At 48.9% G+C, this 18578-nt stretch overlaps 1 protein-coding gene across 1 annotated transcript in view; it reads left to right on the forward strand.

The window, feature by feature from the left end:
* The first annotated feature begins 2478 nt into the window (after positions 1 to 2478).
* bcor (BCL6 corepressor) overlaps positions 2479 to 18578 on the forward strand; it is a 32523-nt gene continuing 16423 nt past the window's right edge. The window contains exons 1-6 of the mRNA XM_085435087.1: positions 2479 to 2721; positions 3161 to 3357; positions 12066 to 12147; positions 12343 to 15489; positions 17001 to 17057; positions 17632 to 17791. Coding sequence (XP_085291213.1) covers positions 2479 to 2721; positions 3161 to 3357; positions 12066 to 12147; positions 12343 to 15489; positions 17001 to 17057; positions 17632 to 17791 — 3886 coding nt within the window. The remainder of the gene's footprint in view (positions 2722 to 3160; positions 3358 to 12065; positions 12148 to 12342; positions 15490 to 17000; positions 17058 to 17631; positions 17792 to 18578) is intronic.

Raw genomic sequence — 18578 nt, forward strand, 5'->3', positions numbered from 1 at the left:
GGATGGCTGCCCCTCACTGAGCCTGGTTCTGCTACAGGTTTCTTCCTGTTAAAAGGGTTTGTTTTTTTCTTATCACTGTCACCAAGCTCTTGCTCATATGGGGATCATCTGATTGTTAGGATTTTCTCTGTATTATTGTATTATCTATACCTTACAGTGTGAAGTGCCTTTAGACACCTGCGCTTGTGATTTGGCCTTATGCAAACAAAATAAAACTGAAGTGGATAGAGCCCACTCTAGATGAAATTTTAGTTCATGTTCTAAATGTGGCCCGTGAACTTAAATGACAACTTAAATGTCAGAGTATGGCTTAATTTTGCAGTCACATCAGTAGTGATTTGATTGGAGTCTTGTTGCAGCAGCTTTAGAGTTATGTCAACAACAGTGCATGACTCAGTCCCGTGCTACTTTATCTGATAAAAGCTGACTCAGATTTAGATTTCTTTGTCAGACTTTTTCTGCTTCTTTATGAATGTTTTCCTGTCTCTCTTCTCTCACCATCAACTGCTCAAGGCAGACAGCTTTCCCCTCCCCGAGCCTGCTTCTGACAGAGATTTTTTCCTGTTAAAAGGGAGTTTTTCCTTCTCGCTATTGCCAAATGCTTGCTCACAGGGTATCATCTGATTGTTTGGCGCTTTCTCTTTTCTTTTGAAGGTCTTTATCTTACAATATAAACTACCTTGAGACAACTGTTCTTGTGATTTGGTCCTGTACAAATCAATCTACATTGAATTGATTATACTTTTTCAGGTTCTGCAGAGCAACACCTGGTGCGTCAGTGGACAAGCATCATTTAAGTGAAGCAAGGCGTTTCCTTTTTTCACGCTATGCTGAAATTATTCTGAATGCAGCCTTATTGTACAGCAGCACCAGCATAGACAGTTCACTAACTCAAGCTTTTTCATTTGTCTGAAGACACACAGGCGAAAAAGAAGTGTTAAAAAAAAGTGTGTCTGGTTGTACATATGTGGTCATAAAATGAAGGAAGGAACTGCAGAGAGGTTTAACCAGCTGAGACTGAGCAGAGTAACCCGCCTGCCCCACTTCTTGCCAGATGTTGGCTGAGGTGCATGATTTTATAGGTTGTTGACCAAAAAAAAGAGAAATAAAAAGCAATTAAACCATTTTTCCTATTGATTAAACATTTCAACGCGAATGACAATGATTTTAACACCTCGCAAACGGCGCTTTCACATCGAGTTGGTTAAGCGTGAACACGGGGCTCAGCTGTCTTGTGGTTTAGCAGCTGTGGTTGCAGTGGGATAGGTCTCATTTTTGAGAGGTACAGGTGGAGCTGATCAGAGCAAACGTGCCCGGCAGGTCACCCTGAAGTTATTTAGGTTTGGGAGAAAAAAATAAAAAATAAAAGGATCTTTAAATTGCCTGCAATAGAAACTTGCACCATGGCTTTTTCACCTCGAGTTGTGTCCAGCCTGAAAAAGCACTGCTCTTGTCGCGCACCCAGCTACCTTTTCTTTTCATTTCACAGAAGAAGCTCTTCTCTCAATTCCACGTGCTCTGACGCCAAACTTTTGGCCTTTGCGATGAATTGAGCTTCTAAACGCGTCCATATGTGAGTGCTCTGTGAGCTTTGTTTATTTGTGTGTGACTGTCTGGTTTAACTCCTACTTTCAACAGCTGTGGCAAATGCAGCCAGACCTTCCATTGCCAAGTCTCCCTCTTTTCCTACTCCTACTCTGCTTCTGTCTGTCTGTTTTTCTGTCTGTGTGTCTGTCAGTTGGCTTTCCTCTCTTTCTGCCTGGAGCTCTCTCTCTCTCTCTCTCTCCCCTACACACACACACACACCCATGCAGGCACACGATCCACACACCTCAGGCTTGATATTCATAGCCTCCTCCTCCTTTACTTGACATGGGAGCCTTAACAGATGTGCCCCAGCCTTGAGCAGCTTCCCCCTCTCTCCCCCTCTTCTCTCTGTGTCTCTACTGCCTTGTGCTTCGCTGATTTTACCTTATCTCATCTCAGGGAGAAAACGGACCAAACTGGCATTTAATTTGAAAATAAAACAGTGGAGTCAAAATTAGAACATTCACGAAGAAGTGGATGAAATAAGGAAGCTAAGAAGATGCTGCTGTTAAAAACATAACCCCCCATGTATGTGTGGTTAGGTTAGAGTATCGGGCCATCTTAATTACCTTCACTCAATCAAGAGGCAGAAACAGATTTACATGCATATATGTAACTTTTCGTTATGTCTCTTTATATATTTAAACATAAATGTCCCTGTATCTGTTACCAAACTGCACATTGAGATCTAGAAACCCAAGTTCTTCATTGAACTTTTCCTTTAGTCAAATACCTATTTTCATTTTTCATCACTGAATTATTCTCGGTTAAAACCTCAGCTATTCCTGTTTTGGAGTTTCGGCGACTCTCGTGTGTGTGTGTGTGTCGGTGTTTCTGTGTGTGTCTCTCTTTGCGCGTGCGCGCGCAGTGAGTGCCGTGAGCTGGAGGCTTATGGTAATTGCGGTCTCCCGACTGGCCTTCTGGGTAGAGCTGCGCGAGTGGGAGTGGAACGAGCCGCACGGTCTCGGCAGCGCTCATCCATTCTGTGCGGCACTCCCCGTACAGCTCCGTGCGTCCTCGGTGCGAACCGAGGGCTCCGACCGGGCTGTTGTCTACGATCCTCGAAGGAAACGCGCGGGACGGAAAGCTACGCGGAATAACCTTCAGCAAACCCTCTGCGACACAGATTCCGCCGTCGGAGAGGACATGGAGTGACGGAGAGCTGGAGAAAGGGGCTTTTTCCGAGGACGGCGTGCTCCGCTGAAACCCAACATGGCGCTGCTGCGCGGTACGGCCGAGCTGAATTAATTTCTCCGCGATTCCGCCGACCTCGTCACCTGTATCCTTCAGGGGTCCGGGCCATACGGCGCAGTGCTCTACGACTTAAAGGACCTTAACGGATTTTCTTTAGTGGATTTCTCTTTATCCTGCCGTTTGTTTTTGCTCGGCGCAGGATCTTTTTTTGTTTTTGCTTTATGGAAACCCAAGTGACATTTTCAGCAGCAAAAACTCCTCTTGAAACATAGTGGAATGGATGAGAGCTGCTTGTAGACAAAAGAATAAAGACCCAAAGCTTTATATGTAAGACTTGTTTTGTTTTATGACAAGTGAGTAACCTGTTAGGCACTTTTAGTTGTTTTTTTTCTCCCTCTGGCCGGGATCGTCTGTCTCCAGCGGACAGGACCGTGACCGGGCAAGTCTACGTACGCACGGATCGCTGCCCTTCCAGTTAACTTGGGGAAAAAAAACAGGGGGGGAAAGAAGAAAAGAAAAAATAAGGCGTGAGTCGGGGCGCGCTGAGCACGGTTGGAACTTGCACCAATTAACCAGGTGAGGCAATCAATGGCAAATCAGAACCTATTTTCCTTAACGTGTGTCTTTGATGTGAAATCCCTCGCGTGACGATCGAAACGTGTAGCGCTGTTTTTTAATGGCAGTATAACGTCCAAGGTGTTTTAAATTATCCTGTGTTTTCATGTGGTGTGTTTTTGATTAAAAACAGTCCCCTCGTGGGGCTGAATCTAAGCGCGATCGTCCAGTGTTGTGCGCAGACTGGGGAGAGGATCGGCCACTTCTAAGAATAGCGCATAGGGTGGTCTTTGTGCGTTTCGGCGGGGCAGTGGCATGTGGTTGATAAATAACACACACGCGCGCGCGCACACACACAATTATCCGAGCATGAGTTTGTCCTTTTAACAACTGCCCTGTCAAGCTGATAGAGGTGAGAAGGACATCCCAGAGATTAGCGAACTTGAAAGTGGCGCCGTTCTCGAAGGTGACTATTCAGGCTTTTCGCACCCTGTTGTGTGACGAAGAGCGCGAGTGTGCCTGTGGGGCTGAGGGTAGGTTGTGTGTGTGTGTACGCGTGTACGTGCGCGCACACGGGAGCTTCTGCGCTAAACAAGGTTACGGAATCCAGCCTCGCCCTGCCAAAGGCGAGCGAGCGCTGCTGCTCCGTTTATGCACAGTTCAGTTCAGTTGGAGGGCATCCCCGCGGTGTGTGTGTGTGTGTGGGCTGTTGGTGTGCCGCGGAGTGTGTGTATCGCGGGGGAGGTTTGGTTTGGACGGAGTGGACTGATAATCTCTTGTCTCATCAAAGGTATAGCGCTGGGGGAAGAGACGGGACGCGGGGGCTGCACCGCTCACCTTCGTGTCTACTTGATGGAAACCTCTTTGTCTCTCGCTCTCTCCCCACTCACACGCCGAGTCTTGCAGGTGTTTTCGGATATGACTTTGCGTTACACTCATACAGGCACACTTGCTGTATGACTAGGCTTTGCAATGCAGGGGATTATTCTTTGCGCACGGAGACTCGTCGTAGCGCCAGTTTGGATCTCTCCCCCCCTTCCTACCATCTCCACCTCTCCTCCTCCTCCCGGAGCTCCGATACGCGCTGCTCTCTTGCACAGAATGTGTCACCGGGACGCTTTCACTTAGAAAAAAAAAAACCCAAACACTTAATAATAATAATAATAATAATAATAATAATAATAATAAACTTCCCGTAATTATCGGTTTCTTCCCCCCCTACACACACACACACACACACACACTCCACTTCACTGACTTACACTGCGCTAACTTTAAAAATCGTTTTCGCCACCCTCCTCACGCTGTTGTGCGCGACGTCAATCGGCGCGATCCGCTTCTTCCACTATTGCAGTTTAATTGAAAATAAGCGCCGCGAGGCGCGTTGGATGCGTTCCAAACTGAGTCGTCTTTTACCTCGCGATTCTTTGAAGCTCCTCTGTGAGCAACGCAGACTGCGTTTCACGCGCGTTTATGCGAAGTGGGGCTTTTTGTTTTTTTCATTTATTAGAAGGTTGATGTTATCGGACCACATTTTCCACCGCAGACAAGACGGTGAGAGAGATTCGTATCTGGGGAGTTTTCCTTCCGTGCTGCCCTGCCTACTGCCTGTCCTGGAGCCACGCATGCACTAATTAGGGGACGCTCTCTTAGGACGATCGATGTGCCTCATATTGGCTGGCTCCAGCTCATTGACGAGCTGAGTGAGGGAAGCAGCTACTGAAAAGACCACTTCAGCCCCCAGCAGGATAAACGGTCGAAGAAACGCTTGCAATAACGCGAACGGCTGCCGGCAGGCTGCAGGAGCAGGATGGGACACTGTAAAGGGGTGGGTGTGTGGGTGGAGGGGTCAGTTTCAGGTGGCTTTGAGTCAGAATAAAAGAGCTGTTTATATATAAATTAAACGTCGGTCTTACTTGGGATGGCAGAGAAAAGCTGGACAACTGGAAGGCATTTATTTGAAGTTAAATGTGACTTTGCGTGACAGTGGGGCTAATTACTTACTGAAAGGGTATTTTTAAGTTTAACTTCTATTATAATTGAAATAACTGTTCAACAACTTTTGCTTGTGTGTTCAGTGACGATCTCAGGTTTAGTCCGACTTGGGGTTTTTTTTTTCTCGGTGTCCAAATAAAAGTTACGCACGGATTTCATTGGGGCCCGTGGAATAAACACTATCTGCACAAACTTGGACGGCTGCTTAGTTTGGTTCGTCTGCAATAGAGTCTGGTTCCCAAGCGCTGCGCGCCGTGGAAGCCTAAAACAAATACTTCGCATTTGTGTGGGCCGAGTTTATTTTTAGCGAAAGCTCGTCGGACTGTTTTGCGCATCATTTTTCCACTGTGCGCCGCGAAGTCAGTGTGGGACTGATCTGTTTTCCAGGTGTCGGAACACAGAAAGGGAGGGCTGCTTTCGCTAGATTGACATACTTGAGTTTTCTCTGTTTCACACGAGAAGACTTCACACTTCTTCCACAAACAGTGTTGTATTGCCAAGGCCCATTAGCTGACAGAGTGCGGTTCAGTGCCACACCCCCCCCCCCACCCCCCTTTAGCAAAACAGGATTGCATCTGGTGCTAATTTTATTAATTAGACATAATTTAGAATCAGAAACGTGCAAAGAAAAGAGGGGGTTTATTAATTACTTTCACCTTTGCCAGCGTCACCTCGCTTGCATACGTGCAGCCAATTCATGTGCAGGTTTTTAATCAGCAGAGGTGGGGAAGTGATGTGTGAAGCATTAAAGACATTTGAGCAGGCAGACGTGGAGAAATCCGCAGTTGTAAAAAGCACAGAGGTCCGTGGGCGCACAGTTCACCTGGAGGCAACAGCAGCCTCGGGGACTGCCGGACTTATTGTCCCGCTGAATGATGTGTGACAGCGTGTCAGCGTATTGCCCCGCGGGGGGGCTGGAGATCTGCTTGCCTTTAAGAGAATAGAAACAACCCTCATCACCTCCATTTTAAACCAATTAACCCCCCCGGTGTTTGTCCGCTTCTAATCCGGAATCAATAGGGAACACGCGGGGAATATTGTGAGCAGAGAGAGCGTGTCATTACAATCACGGGACCCGCTCCTGCTTATCAAACCTTCTGTGCTCTAAATAGTCCGGGGGGGAATTCGTCAAAAGAAATGCCCTGTGTCCCGGTAAACATCCAGACAGAAATATGAAGGCGCTCTTATTCTTGTCGCGCTCCTTTGTGTGTGTCTGTGTGTGTGTGTCTCTCACGCGCATGGATATAAAACAACAGGCTCGTCGCTGCCGGCGCTGCACTCGCTGCTGAGGCGAGATGCGTGTGAACAAAAGCGGGAGGCACGGCAGAGAGCCGAGGAGAGATCGGTTTTCCAGGCGCTGCGCAGCTCCCGGAGGAGACGTCACGGTTTGATTGAAGCTATGCTCCATGCTGGCCTCCCGGGACCTCGCGATGAAACGGGAGAACCCACCCTCCCCTCCGCCTTTTCTCCCCCTTTCCCTCCTCTCCCCTCTCCACCCACCTCTCGCTCTCTCTCTCTGAGAGAGAGCTTTTTGTTTCGACGAGGTCTGGAGCTCACGGGTCACTTACCCTCCCACCCCCTCTCTCCACTGCTTTACCCACAGAGAGAGAGGGGGGGGCACATAGCATTATTCTTTCCTCTAGCAGCTGCTTTCTGGCGCCGATGACCCAGGGATGTTGGTTTAATAGCGATTTTTTTTTTAGACATTTGCTTATTTTACAGCAGCGATCGTTGATAAATGTCATCAGTGGTGGCTTAATGTAACGTGAACGAGTGGGGGGCTGTAATTAAAGTCTAAATCTCACTCTGAATGGATTTAGTTTGCTGACCTCGCTCTGGCCCGCGGTGTGATTGATTTAGCGGCAGAGTGATGATGACACACCTCACCTCCTTCCTCCCTAGTCTCTGCAGGCTCGGTCTTGAAGCTTTTTTTCCCTTCTCTTTTTTAGACCGCGTTGCGCCTCGGGCATCTCTGACGAAATCCCACAGACTCTTGGCAACGCAGCATGTTAATAGCGACAGGAGTTTATTACGCCGACAGTCTTCAAAGCCAGGAATGCGTCATGCGCTGTCTGCACGTAACATCGCACGAGCCTGTGTCGGCCGCGGAGCTTCTGACCTCGAGGTGGGGAAGGTGGTCACGTGGGTCGTACCGTGAGGGTAAACACTTAATTGTTTCAGCAGAGATTGTCTGGCCTAATTTACAGGGCGCAGTTAATTAAGCAGCGCGTATGAAAAGAGGCTAAACATCCTCTTGTCTCCGTCTGCGCGAAACACTTTGGAACTTCAGCCTTTGGAAAGTAGCGAACAAATAGAGGGCACATGAAAGAGGATCATTCCTTCATCATCATGTGCTTTTATCAGAAACACATGAAAGCAATGCCAGCGTTTCCAAAAACCTCCGGTAAACGCGGGCCGGCTCGTGCATGCGCATCTCTGTTACAATCGGGTTCTTTGGTGGCATAAAGAGCCATTTAGTCCTCATTTGGCCTGGGATGAATAGAGCCAGTTCAGCAGCCGCCGCCCGAGCCCTGGTGACAGCACTGGAGGGAGAGCGAGGGGGGAGGGGGGCTCACAATGTCGCCGTTGTTGACGGCCGTGTTGCTGCGGGGGGGAACTGAACCGTGCACCGACTTGCGTGCGGCTGTGCAGCGGCCCGGGAGGACGCGGGGGGCCCTTGTTTACAACTGCGCCGCTAATAATGTGACAGCTGAAGAGGCGCCGCCATCTCTCCTTCCAGCTCCGCGCTCCGGCAGCAGCGCGCCTCTCCTCCGAGTCCCCGCACAACATTTATCTCCTCCATCTCCTGCTCACTCCCCCCCCTCCCCTCCCTCCACTTTGCGCTCACAGCTCTGTTAAATCTGAAACTACAGCGTGTCAGCTTTCCATAGATTGCGCAGCCTGCGCTGAGATGATCAATTGGTCCATTTGGCACACGTCGGCTCGATAATCAATAACCATTAAAATTGGGCCGGCGTTCTCTTCCGAGGTTTTTTTTTCCCCCTTTCCCGGCTCATTACGGTGCTGGGTGTTAATGCCGGGGATCGGGTGACCTGAGGCTGTGGAGTTTGTAGCCAGACTGTAGTTGCTGTTCACGTGTTTTGCCGCAGATGTTCTCCGCCGTGTGCGCAAAAAAATTCCTTTCGTTTCGAGTGCGTGTAAACACACCGCCGTCACGGTGATCCCGTGTGTGTGGTGGTGGGGGTGCGTGTGCGCGCGCGCCCGCATTTAATCCATGTTTATCCCCACCCCACCCCCGTCGCTGCGGAGATTATCCTGCGTCACAGTGCATTTTTTTTCTTTTTTTTCAGAGCTGATCGCAGCTCTGCCGCTTCAGAGAGTCTGGCAAAGCTCCAGGGACAAAGAACGAGAGGGCGCCTATGTAGCCTACATTCTCCCCCGGCGCACAGCAGAGACCTGCCACCCGGTTTCCTCGTTCAGTCTGAGAGAAATTCAACAACAGGGTCGCGCGGCGGGCTGATCGTAAAAACGGAACAGCCGTGCTTAATATATGCCCCGAGCTCTTTCACTGAAACGTTTCTAGGCGGTCATTTATCAACTTTTAAAAGGAGATGAGGCCTGTACACGCTCGCGCGTTATTGGTATGCACACAACCACTGCGCTGCGCGGGGAGAGGCCTCAGCCCTGGAGGAAATGATGAGTGGTGCCGGTGTTTGTTCTGGTGCGCCTGCCGCGGGTCACTGAGAGTTCAAGTCGCTGTCATCGGAGACGGGAAACAAAGGAGGGAGAAGCGGGACTGTCTTCTGGCTCTCCTCTCCTCCCTCTCTCCTATTTTTTTTTCATCAGTCTGTCTCTTCGGCTTTGTTTACAGCTGCTCCGTTGAAACGCAGCGCTGAAACCAGGTTCCGCTAAAAAACACCCAGTGGTTTTCAGTTTAATGGTGCGCGTCGGGGCTGCGCTCCAGCGGTCTGGTTTATAAACGCAGCGGCACCGACCGCTGCCCTCCCCCCTTCCCCCCTCCGCCTGCTGCAGGCCAGCGTGATGGATTGGACGGCCGTCGGGAGTTGTTTGTTGCGCAAACTATTCTTAGCCAGTGGGGTTGGGCGTCAACACGCTGCCTTTTCCCTTCTCTCCCACCTCCTGCTTTTCTTTTCATTCTTTTCTTTCCATCTATCCACTTACAGTGAGAAAGTATGTCAGGACTTACTCCCGGAAAATCCTCAAACACCTATTTTACAGGGTTCTAATGACACCTTATCTGCTCGCGTCTTGATAGCCTGTGGGCCCTGATTTAATCTTTTCCTGCCTGCACACGCGATGTGGATGTGAGCTGAGCAGCAGGTTTTAAAGCGTCTAAAACAAACACCAGTCCATTTATCATATTAACATAAACATATGACTATATATCCCACTAATGTAGGAGGCAGAAAGAAAGCTTTAGCGTTTTCGTGCAATTCTGAAGTTATGCGGGAGATAGTCCGCAGACACGCATTCTCCCCCTCAGCGTTTATCAGGTGCCTCATCCTGACTTTTGCCCCGATACAACCTCTTATCTCGGCCCTGTTGCTGCTCATTTCATCTAAAAATAGTCTAGGTAGAGATAGTACTGTCATAAAACGCTCGATCTCCAAGTTGCTGTTTTTTCCTTCCAGAGAAGCTCAGCAGATTTATGTGTTTATGATAGTTTTCTTTCATTTGGACAGAAACGCCGGTAAAGGTTTGAATGAGGGTGTTTTGTGTCCGCTGCTGTTATAGCTGTTGAGCTCTGGTTGAGCGCAGACTTTTCAGTGCAAGCGCAACACGATCCGCTTTTTGACAGCGGCACGCAGAGAAACGCGCTGAGGAAGGAGCGGTGTGATTTCTGAACAGCGTCCCCGTGCACTGACGAAACTCCTGCAGCTGAACACGTGGTCGTGCACACGTGCGTATACACCGTCTCGCTTGTGCCCACGAACTCTCACACAAGCTACCCGTTTCGCTTCTGACGCGGATGATGTTGACGGTGGACTGGCGGCGGAGCTGTGGCTTAGGGTGGTGGTGGGGGAGGATGGGACAGGGAGAAGCCGTGTCGAGGGGCCCACAGCAGGCTGATTAATGTGCCCCGGGTCACGGCAATAAAAGTGGCGTGCCAGCGAGGCGCAGAGGCGTTTTACTGCAATGATCGAGGGGCCGTGTTTCTCTGCAAAGCTTCATTTCCCCCCTCTTTAAAGCCTCTTCTCTCTCTCACCGTCTCTCACCGCACTCCTGTATGTGCTTGCTTACCACGGCTGCCCTTCAGAAAAAAAATATTTTTATTTTTTTTTTACCGTAATTAGGGATCGAGTCAGAATTCAAAGTAAAATATTTCCCAAATCGTGAAAAGGGGATCAAATTTAAACAGTTTTTTCATCCTTTCATCTGTTTGATGGTTTTATTTCATTTTTAATCTTTTAGGGAAAAGCTGTTAAGATACCACATGACCCATTAAGGGTCCGAAATACTTTGACATTTGCGCAATTAAAATCTTTGAAACCCTGTGTGTGTGTGTGTGTGTGTGTGTGTGTGTGTGTGTGTGACATTGTTTTTCAGGGCATTGTGATGTCACTCAGGCAGTAACGAACATGCAGGGTTGACGTCGGTTGCCACTGCTCTTTAAAAAAAAAATCCTAGCTCTTCAGAAAGTTTCTGTACATTTGCTTTCGCAGCAGTTTAATTAAATTAGGCGTGTTTGGTTCTTTTCCCCCTTTTGAAATCGAACTCATCAGCACCCAGCTGAGAAAAGCACAGGTTTAGCAACCAGTTGTTGAATCTGTTGTCTTCAGAATTTGTTGCAGTAATGAATAATTGATAACCATCCTCTTGTAACTTCTCACATTTTCCCTGTCATTACAAAAATACAACAACAACCCTGTTGTACTCTGGTGCTTTAAGAAAATTCTAATCTATACTAAACAGAAGACACTAAAGGACGTTTCACACAAACGGGGGTCTTATGAAGATTTCTTTTTCTTCTTCTTTTTGTCACTACCTCTGGGGTTTAAAAAAAGTTTCCTATTGTCAACTTAATTTTTAAAATTTATGATTTATTTTTCAAATCTATGGTTTATTAAAAATTTTGCACAGTCGTCTCTTTTCTCTTGCTGCCTGATATTCTTTTTGTGTGCTTGTGTGTGTGTGCGTGTTCTGGTGTGAGTGTTTGTTGATCTGAAGCTCTGTGTTGGCGGGTGGTAAATGGTCTCCCACCGAATTGGTCTGTGATGCATAATCTTCCCTCGCTCTGCTGGCTGAGGCAGCCGAGGGGGCAGGTCAAAGAGGGCATAGAAAAACCAGTGTGTGAGGAACGTGACTGAATAGATGCAGCTTCACAGTGCACGTCTAGCCCAAGGGTGGGCAGGTTGGGGGTAACGGGAGGGGGATATGGGGATGGGGGAGATGTTGACAGATTAGAAGGGGCGGGAGTGGGGAGCCCACACTGTGCTTTCATCTCTAGCAAGCGCTTCAGTGGACAGTGCCATTTTGTTGCTCTTGCCTCGTTTCACTTGCACATCCCTGGACTGCGTTTAATCCCTGTTTAGCAGAGACACATTTGTTTAAGTCTTGGCAAGAATTAAAATGTGTTTCCTCTTTTGAAATTTTATGAATTCGCTTTTTTGTAATTGCTTGTTTGGTTTTTTTGCTTTTGCAGCAGCATTGCAACACAGCTGCGGTGCATGCTTGCATGTGTGTGTGCCTGTTTGTGAGTGTGTGTGACGGAGCCAAGACACTGACAGCTAACTGTTTGCTCATCTCCACAGGGCAACATCTGTTCGTGATGTCGATGCTGAGACACAAACCAACCTGGAACTAAGACAAGGGAACCATATCGCACGAAACATGGCAAGTCCCCGTGCTCATCCCCATGTACAGATTGTACTCATTTGTCGCATAAGTCACTTTAGCAAAAACAAGCCAAGATTTTCTTTTTCAATCTTTAGTAGTATTTTTTCTTTTGTTTTTGTGCTGATGTCAGGATATATATATATATATTTTTTTTTTGTGTGCTAATAGATACTTTTTCCTTTGTTGCTGCAGGTGGATGCAAGGTTGACGCCCCTGGCAGCAATGGGGCTGGACCGAAGCACTCTTTTACACGATGGGCTTCATCTCCATGGTGGGGTTGTGTATCCAGGGATCAGAGCACTTCAGGCAGAGAAGGGCAGAGAGGCGCCTGCACTTCCACTTACTTATAACAGGGATGGACTCCCAGAACTCATCTACAAGCCTGATGGCCCTCTGGACAGTCGTAAGACGGCGAATGGATACCTAGGCCTCTATAAGGGCGCTCATCCAAGTCTCCACAAGCCCGTGTTGGTTCCTGGAGCCGAAGGTCTCGGCTTGGAACGCAGAGTAGGGCCTGGAGAGAAAGCATCTGAACTAGGCTTGGCAAGTGCTGGTGGCAGCTACCTCCGCATGCCATGGCTCAGCCCTTACCCCGAAGCGAGCATGTATCCCTTCATGGACACATCCAAGTATGCAGCTCTAAACATGTACAAAGCCTCTTTGCTCAGCCAACCCAACCCCTATCTTCCCCAGCACCTGGCCTATCCTTCTCTGTGTGCAGCCCAGGGAGGCAGTGTTACCCCTGCTGCAGCGGTCTCTGCTGCTGACAGGCTCTATTATATGCCTCCCTATCCTGCTTCACCCATCTCTTCACCCCTGGTGGCACCACCTATGAGGATTCCTGCAGTCACCGTGGCCCCAACATCACTGGTACACTGCCAAGACAAGGGGCTTGGTGTTGCACCTCCATTTGCACAGCAGCTTCACCAACCCTCACCTCTTTCTCAGCACCATCAAGCTTCTATAGACAGGGACCGCTCACCTAACAGGAGTATCAGACCGAGCAGACCTCCGTCCAGGAAGGGCTCTAGCAACAATATTAATACAAGTAGTATTATTACTAGTGGTATCAGTAGTCTGCCTACTGATTCCTCTCCTCGTGTTTCTTCTCGCCTGCCACAACCTCCCCTTCCTCCTGCTCTCATCGACAATTCACTGGATTTGCAAAGGCCGGTTGCCAGGATAGGACAACCGGTGTCGTCCACTTCCTCAATATCTGCCTCATCCACATCCGCACAGTCCATTCCTCTTACGTTCTCTGTTAGCAGCATGGCATCAGAGCAGCCCTCTCCTGCCCGACCCAGCCCCCACAAATCAAGGCCAAGAGATGGGGCCCCTGAACCCAGAAATGCAGGAGTTGAGAAAAGACCCAGCAGGTCTCCCTCCAAAGCCAGCTCTGAGAGACCAGCTCACCAACCACAGGCAACCAAAGACCCAGCAGAGAAGCCTTTGGATTTGTCTGGAAGAATGCTAGACTTTGGATTGCCCTCCAATGGATTCCCAGTTAAGATGGACACTTCAGGTCCACGTTATGGACTTCCCCCTAACAGAGAGCTCTTAAAAGAAAACCTTTCCCCTTCTCCCCATCCACATTGTGTGGTCAGCAGCACTTCTTCAAAGGTCTCAGACAGACCAGAGATGATCAGCACTTTACACTCCACCTGGGTCGTACCTAGTCCATCACCTTCTCACGCACAGCACACACCGGGCCTGCCCACCTCTCCGAGACCTAATACAGACCTGGGTCTTTCACAAACTAAAGGCTCTTCACCCTCTGTTATCAAAAATAAAGGTCTGGAGAGAGTACTCCCTCAGCAACGTAGCTCATCCTGTCCAAGGATAGAAGAGCCCAACCACTCCTCGACTCAACCATCTGGCACTTCTGTGGTCAACTCCAGGGCTCTTTCTCCCAAACATAATGGTGAGTGGGTCAAACACAGCCCCAGCCAGTCAGAACCTCCACCAGCTGCGGGTCACCACAGAGAGGGAACAGAGAAGCCCTCCCAGACCAGTAAGAGAGCTGAAACAACCCCAGATGTGCCATCTTACAAGAGGCACTGTGTAGAGAACGGTCATCCTCCTGGCCATCTTTACCTTCCACAGAATGAGGCTTATCTAAACCACAGCTTGGCTTATGCCAACAGATACCTACCTTACCCCATCACAGACAACATGACAATACATTCTGTGCCAATTGGAGGAAAAGGCCCAGTTTACCCTCACCCAGTACTGCTGGGCAGCAACAGCCTTTATCCAACCCACCTGGCAGCAAAACACCCTTTACCATACCACAATCTCCCTGGTCCAGGAGGAGAATATCTCACTTATAACTCACAGGAGATGGCCCATCCCTTGATGCAGACACACTCTGACAACAAGCTGGCAGAAAGGGCAGATGCAACACTGAAGTCCCGGGGACAGGAGAAATCTCGGGGAACTGTTGAAGAAGGTGGAAGCCACAGAGATAACAACAGTGGGAAAGAGATAGGCGAAGGAAACCAAATGAAGCCTGACAGGGAAGCTGGAGCACAAGGACAGTGTGGCAGTCAAAGCAAACACCCCTCTTCCTCTTTAACATCCAGAGAAAAGATTGTCTGCATTGACCTTGTACACTCAGACACAGATATGGAGACTACACCATCAGGCCACAAACAACATTCTGCCGAGACCAGCACCAAGGCTTCCCAAAATGAATGTTATCATAGTAACCAAAATCTCACAAAGACTGAGTATGAACCAAAACACCACCTTTCCCTTCCTTATCCAATCCACTCCAGACAGAGTCCTAACCTTAAGCCCAACCACAGTGACAGACAACCAGAAGCTCCCTTTGGGAGAGCAGAGGTTCCCCAGGACACTGGCTGTGCTGGGGCAACATCTAGCATATCCCCAGCTTCTCCGTGCCTGGTTGCCCAAGCAGAGGAGAGCTGTGAGGAGCAGAGCCCCAGCCCAGACCTTGAAGACCAAGATCAGAGCACCTTGCGCTGTGCTCGAACATCAGGGGAGCGCAGCTCTGGTAGGGACAAAGGGGACAGGGGGGACAGCAGAATTTCTCGCCTTACACAACACTGCACAGATATGGTGAAGAAATCAGACCTGGAAAAAGTCCCCAAGAGAGAGACTGAAAAAGAAGACAGTATTGTTGACCTGGGGGAGTCTCAGGGAGAAGGGGATGAGGAAGAAGACGGTAGCCAGACTTCATCTAAAAACTCTCGTAGATCCAGCCTGGCCAAAAGGATTGCTAACTCCTCAGGCTACGTTGGCGACCGCTTTAAATGTGTCACCACTGAGCTATATGCTGACTCGAGCAAGCTGAGCCGTGAACAGAGAGCTCTGCAGGTAAGGCTGCAAACAACTGTGCACGTTTGTGTATACATGCAATACGTAATGAACTGGGTTTAAGATAATTGATGGGATGGGGAGAGGTTGTTATGAGCAACTTTTCTTATGTGCAGACATTTCAGACATACTTTGATTTCTAACATCCACACAGGAATAAAACCTCAAAGGCCACTCTGTTTTCCCCTGCTGCAATATTCAGATCAGCCTATAGAGCACACCTTGCATGGAATTGGCATACTTTGCATACAATATAATTGCTGTCACGCTACTGTCCTGGCCGTAGATTTGATTGTCCCTTTATAGTTTATCATTGTCTTAGGGATCTGGCCAGTCGAGACCCTCCTTAATGGGGTGGCAGTTCAAAGGTTAACCAGAGCTGCTATCTTTGTATGTTGATTAGTGAGCAGCCATTGTAAAGGTTATTTCTGTGCGTGTGTGCGTGTTTGTGTCTCCGTATGTGCTTGTCCTTGTGTGACTGCCTTGGGGCTAAAGCATGTTAGTGCTGAGTGTGCTAAAGAGACATGTACAGTAGTTTGGGAGAATGACTGTGGCACCCTCACAGTTCACACTGCCTTTGGCTACGCTTAACCCCAAGGTTAGGGCCAGTGGAGGGCTTGCAGTGTGCTTAACAACCAACAGCTGCCCTCTTCAGGGTTTCTCTAAGGCTTTCTGCATGCCCCCATCTGCCATTCACTATCCTCACCCAACCCACCTCCCTCCAATGGCCTGTCCTGCCTGGTTGCTGTCTAAGGTCATAATTCTCCTCATCCCCGCTCCCGCCATTGGCTAAAATACCAGCCCTCCTAACAAAGATCACATGACCTCTATAAACATACTATTACAGTAGTATCACCTACATTTAGCTATTATCCACTGTCATTCATACATGCACACTGAGCTATTCATTTCAAACTGTTTATGTCTTTTGGGGTTGCCTTTTGCTCAATGCTGAGCACAGAAACACAAAGACACACTATGCTATATTATCCACTGGCTCAGGGGCAGAAATGTTAATAGGTTGCACATGTCTGTCTATGTTGTGAATGCACCTTAGAAAACTGTGGTTTTTGTCTTTTGTCATGCTTGTCAATCCACAGCTGCAACTCAAAGCTATCAAACACTGGATTTCTGGATGCGTAAAAAAAAATCAGATGTGGTCTGCTTGGATCACCCCCCTGCCACCAAAAAAAGAAAGCAAGCAAGACAGCTGAAACTGAATTGGTGTCATCAATTATACCTCAAATGCCCGTGTTATTTCCATTCAAATTTTCCAATTTGTCACTGGTGCAGTTCAGAGATTATTTGATGGTTTTGATGCAGTGTTAATTGACCTGTTGATTCACTTTAATTTGATTGTTATTTTTGTTGGGATTGTGGCTACCTGTTCTGTGTAAAAGAAACATGTGGAGAAACGTAACGTAAATTCATTTATTTAAAAAAAAAGAAAAAGAAAAAGATGAAATGCTGGACAGATATATTGAGCCCCCCCCCCCGTTCTAATTGCTTAGATGGAAGTCATATCACGAGAGGGGAGTAATATAAGTCAACCTGCAGCTAACTGGGAGGTCAGTTCTTTACATTTCTTATCACATCTGCCTCTGACGGGCTCTGTCTCCTTTGTACTGTGTATCGCTGCACACTTCTTTTTTTATTTTTCCCCTCCCCACTCCCTTCTTTCCTTCTTCCCTCCTTTTCATCTCCTCTCTCCGCCTCAGGGCTTAGATGTATATGTTTCCAAGCCATGTTTATGTTTCAGGAAGGGAGAAGCCAGGATTTAAGCCCCAGAGCGCATGGACTGACAGTGGCTGCAGTAGTCTAACCTGTGTCTTGACGCCGTGCTTGTGATTTATCTGTCCTCCTTTGTGTCCTGCGTGTATTTGTGTGCGTATGTGTGTTGTGAGTGTGTGTGTGTGTGTGTGTGTGGGGGGGGGGGGGGGAGTGGGGGGAGGTTAATTCTTTTGGCATATTCTTCTTTTGTTTTTTAAGACGATGTGATTTCTCATGCTTTTTTTTTTTTTTTGCTTGTGTAGCTGTTGAGGCCAGATTTAGGCTTAGAGAGGTGCGTGTGTGTGCGCGGCATGGGCAGATGATGAGTGGTTTTCATGGGTTTTCTCTGCATTTTTGTGTGTGTATGCACAGCGGGCAATGATGCGGTTCTCGGAGCTGGAGCTGAAGGAGAAGGAGGGCAGCGGTGTGTGTATGACTGCCTCGGCAGCAGGACGGGAGCTGGCAGACGGCCAGTGCGGAGAGAGAGTGCTGGAGTACTGCCAACACACCACCAGGCAGGGAGAGAGGGAGGGTGAGTAACCCAGCACCACACACACACACATATACACAAGGCATGCACACACATACATGCAGACACTCTGCAAATGAACACTCACAAAAAAAAGGGACACGCACGCAAACAATAGGAGCGTACACACTCGCTCTCATGCACTTGCAGCAAATGCTGAGGCAAGACCGGGTCACTCTAAAAAAAGACACTCTTCCACTCACACACAGAGACACAGACACACACACACAAGCGTGTCCGTGTGTGCACGCACTTTTACACAAGCTAGGCAGCGCAAGCCAATGAGCGGGCAAGAGAGACAGCGAGGGGGAGTTTTATTTTCAAGAAGCCTTTTGTGCTTATCTGCGCAGAGAGACGATGGCGAGGGGAGGGCAATGGGGGAGAAGGAGGGGCAGGGAGTGCGTGAGTGAAAGCTGTGGTGGGGGGGGGAGTTGGTGGGTGAAAGCGGATGGGAGAGCGCAACGGAAAGAGCGGGGTGGGGTGGGGAGCGGGGTAGTTACATTGGCTGGCAGCCCAGCTGTGTGTTGGAGCGAGGCCGCAGCTGACGTGTGAGCCTAATTATGGCATGGAGAGAGACAGAGAGGGAGTCGACGACGAGAGAGGGGAAGGAAAAGGGGGGGGGGGGGGTAGAGTCACGCTCTGTGTGAGAAGGGCGTGGTGCGGTCATGGAGGGGGGGGCAGGGAGATGACGAAAAGAGGGAGAGGGAAGAGGGATGGGAGTCACCATGCACAACATGTGCGCAGGATGTTTTCGTGCCTCTCTCTGCTGGAAGTGTGCACGGCTGCACTG

The sequence above is a fragment of the Copadichromis virginalis genome, linkage group LG16 (genome assembly GCF_057382275.1).
Source record: "Copadichromis virginalis isolate Kocher_CV1m ecotype Utaka linkage group LG16, C_Virginalis_male_GT1.1, whole genome shotgun sequence".
NCBI lineage: Eukaryota > Metazoa > Chordata > Actinopteri > Cichliformes > Cichlidae > Copadichromis > Copadichromis virginalis.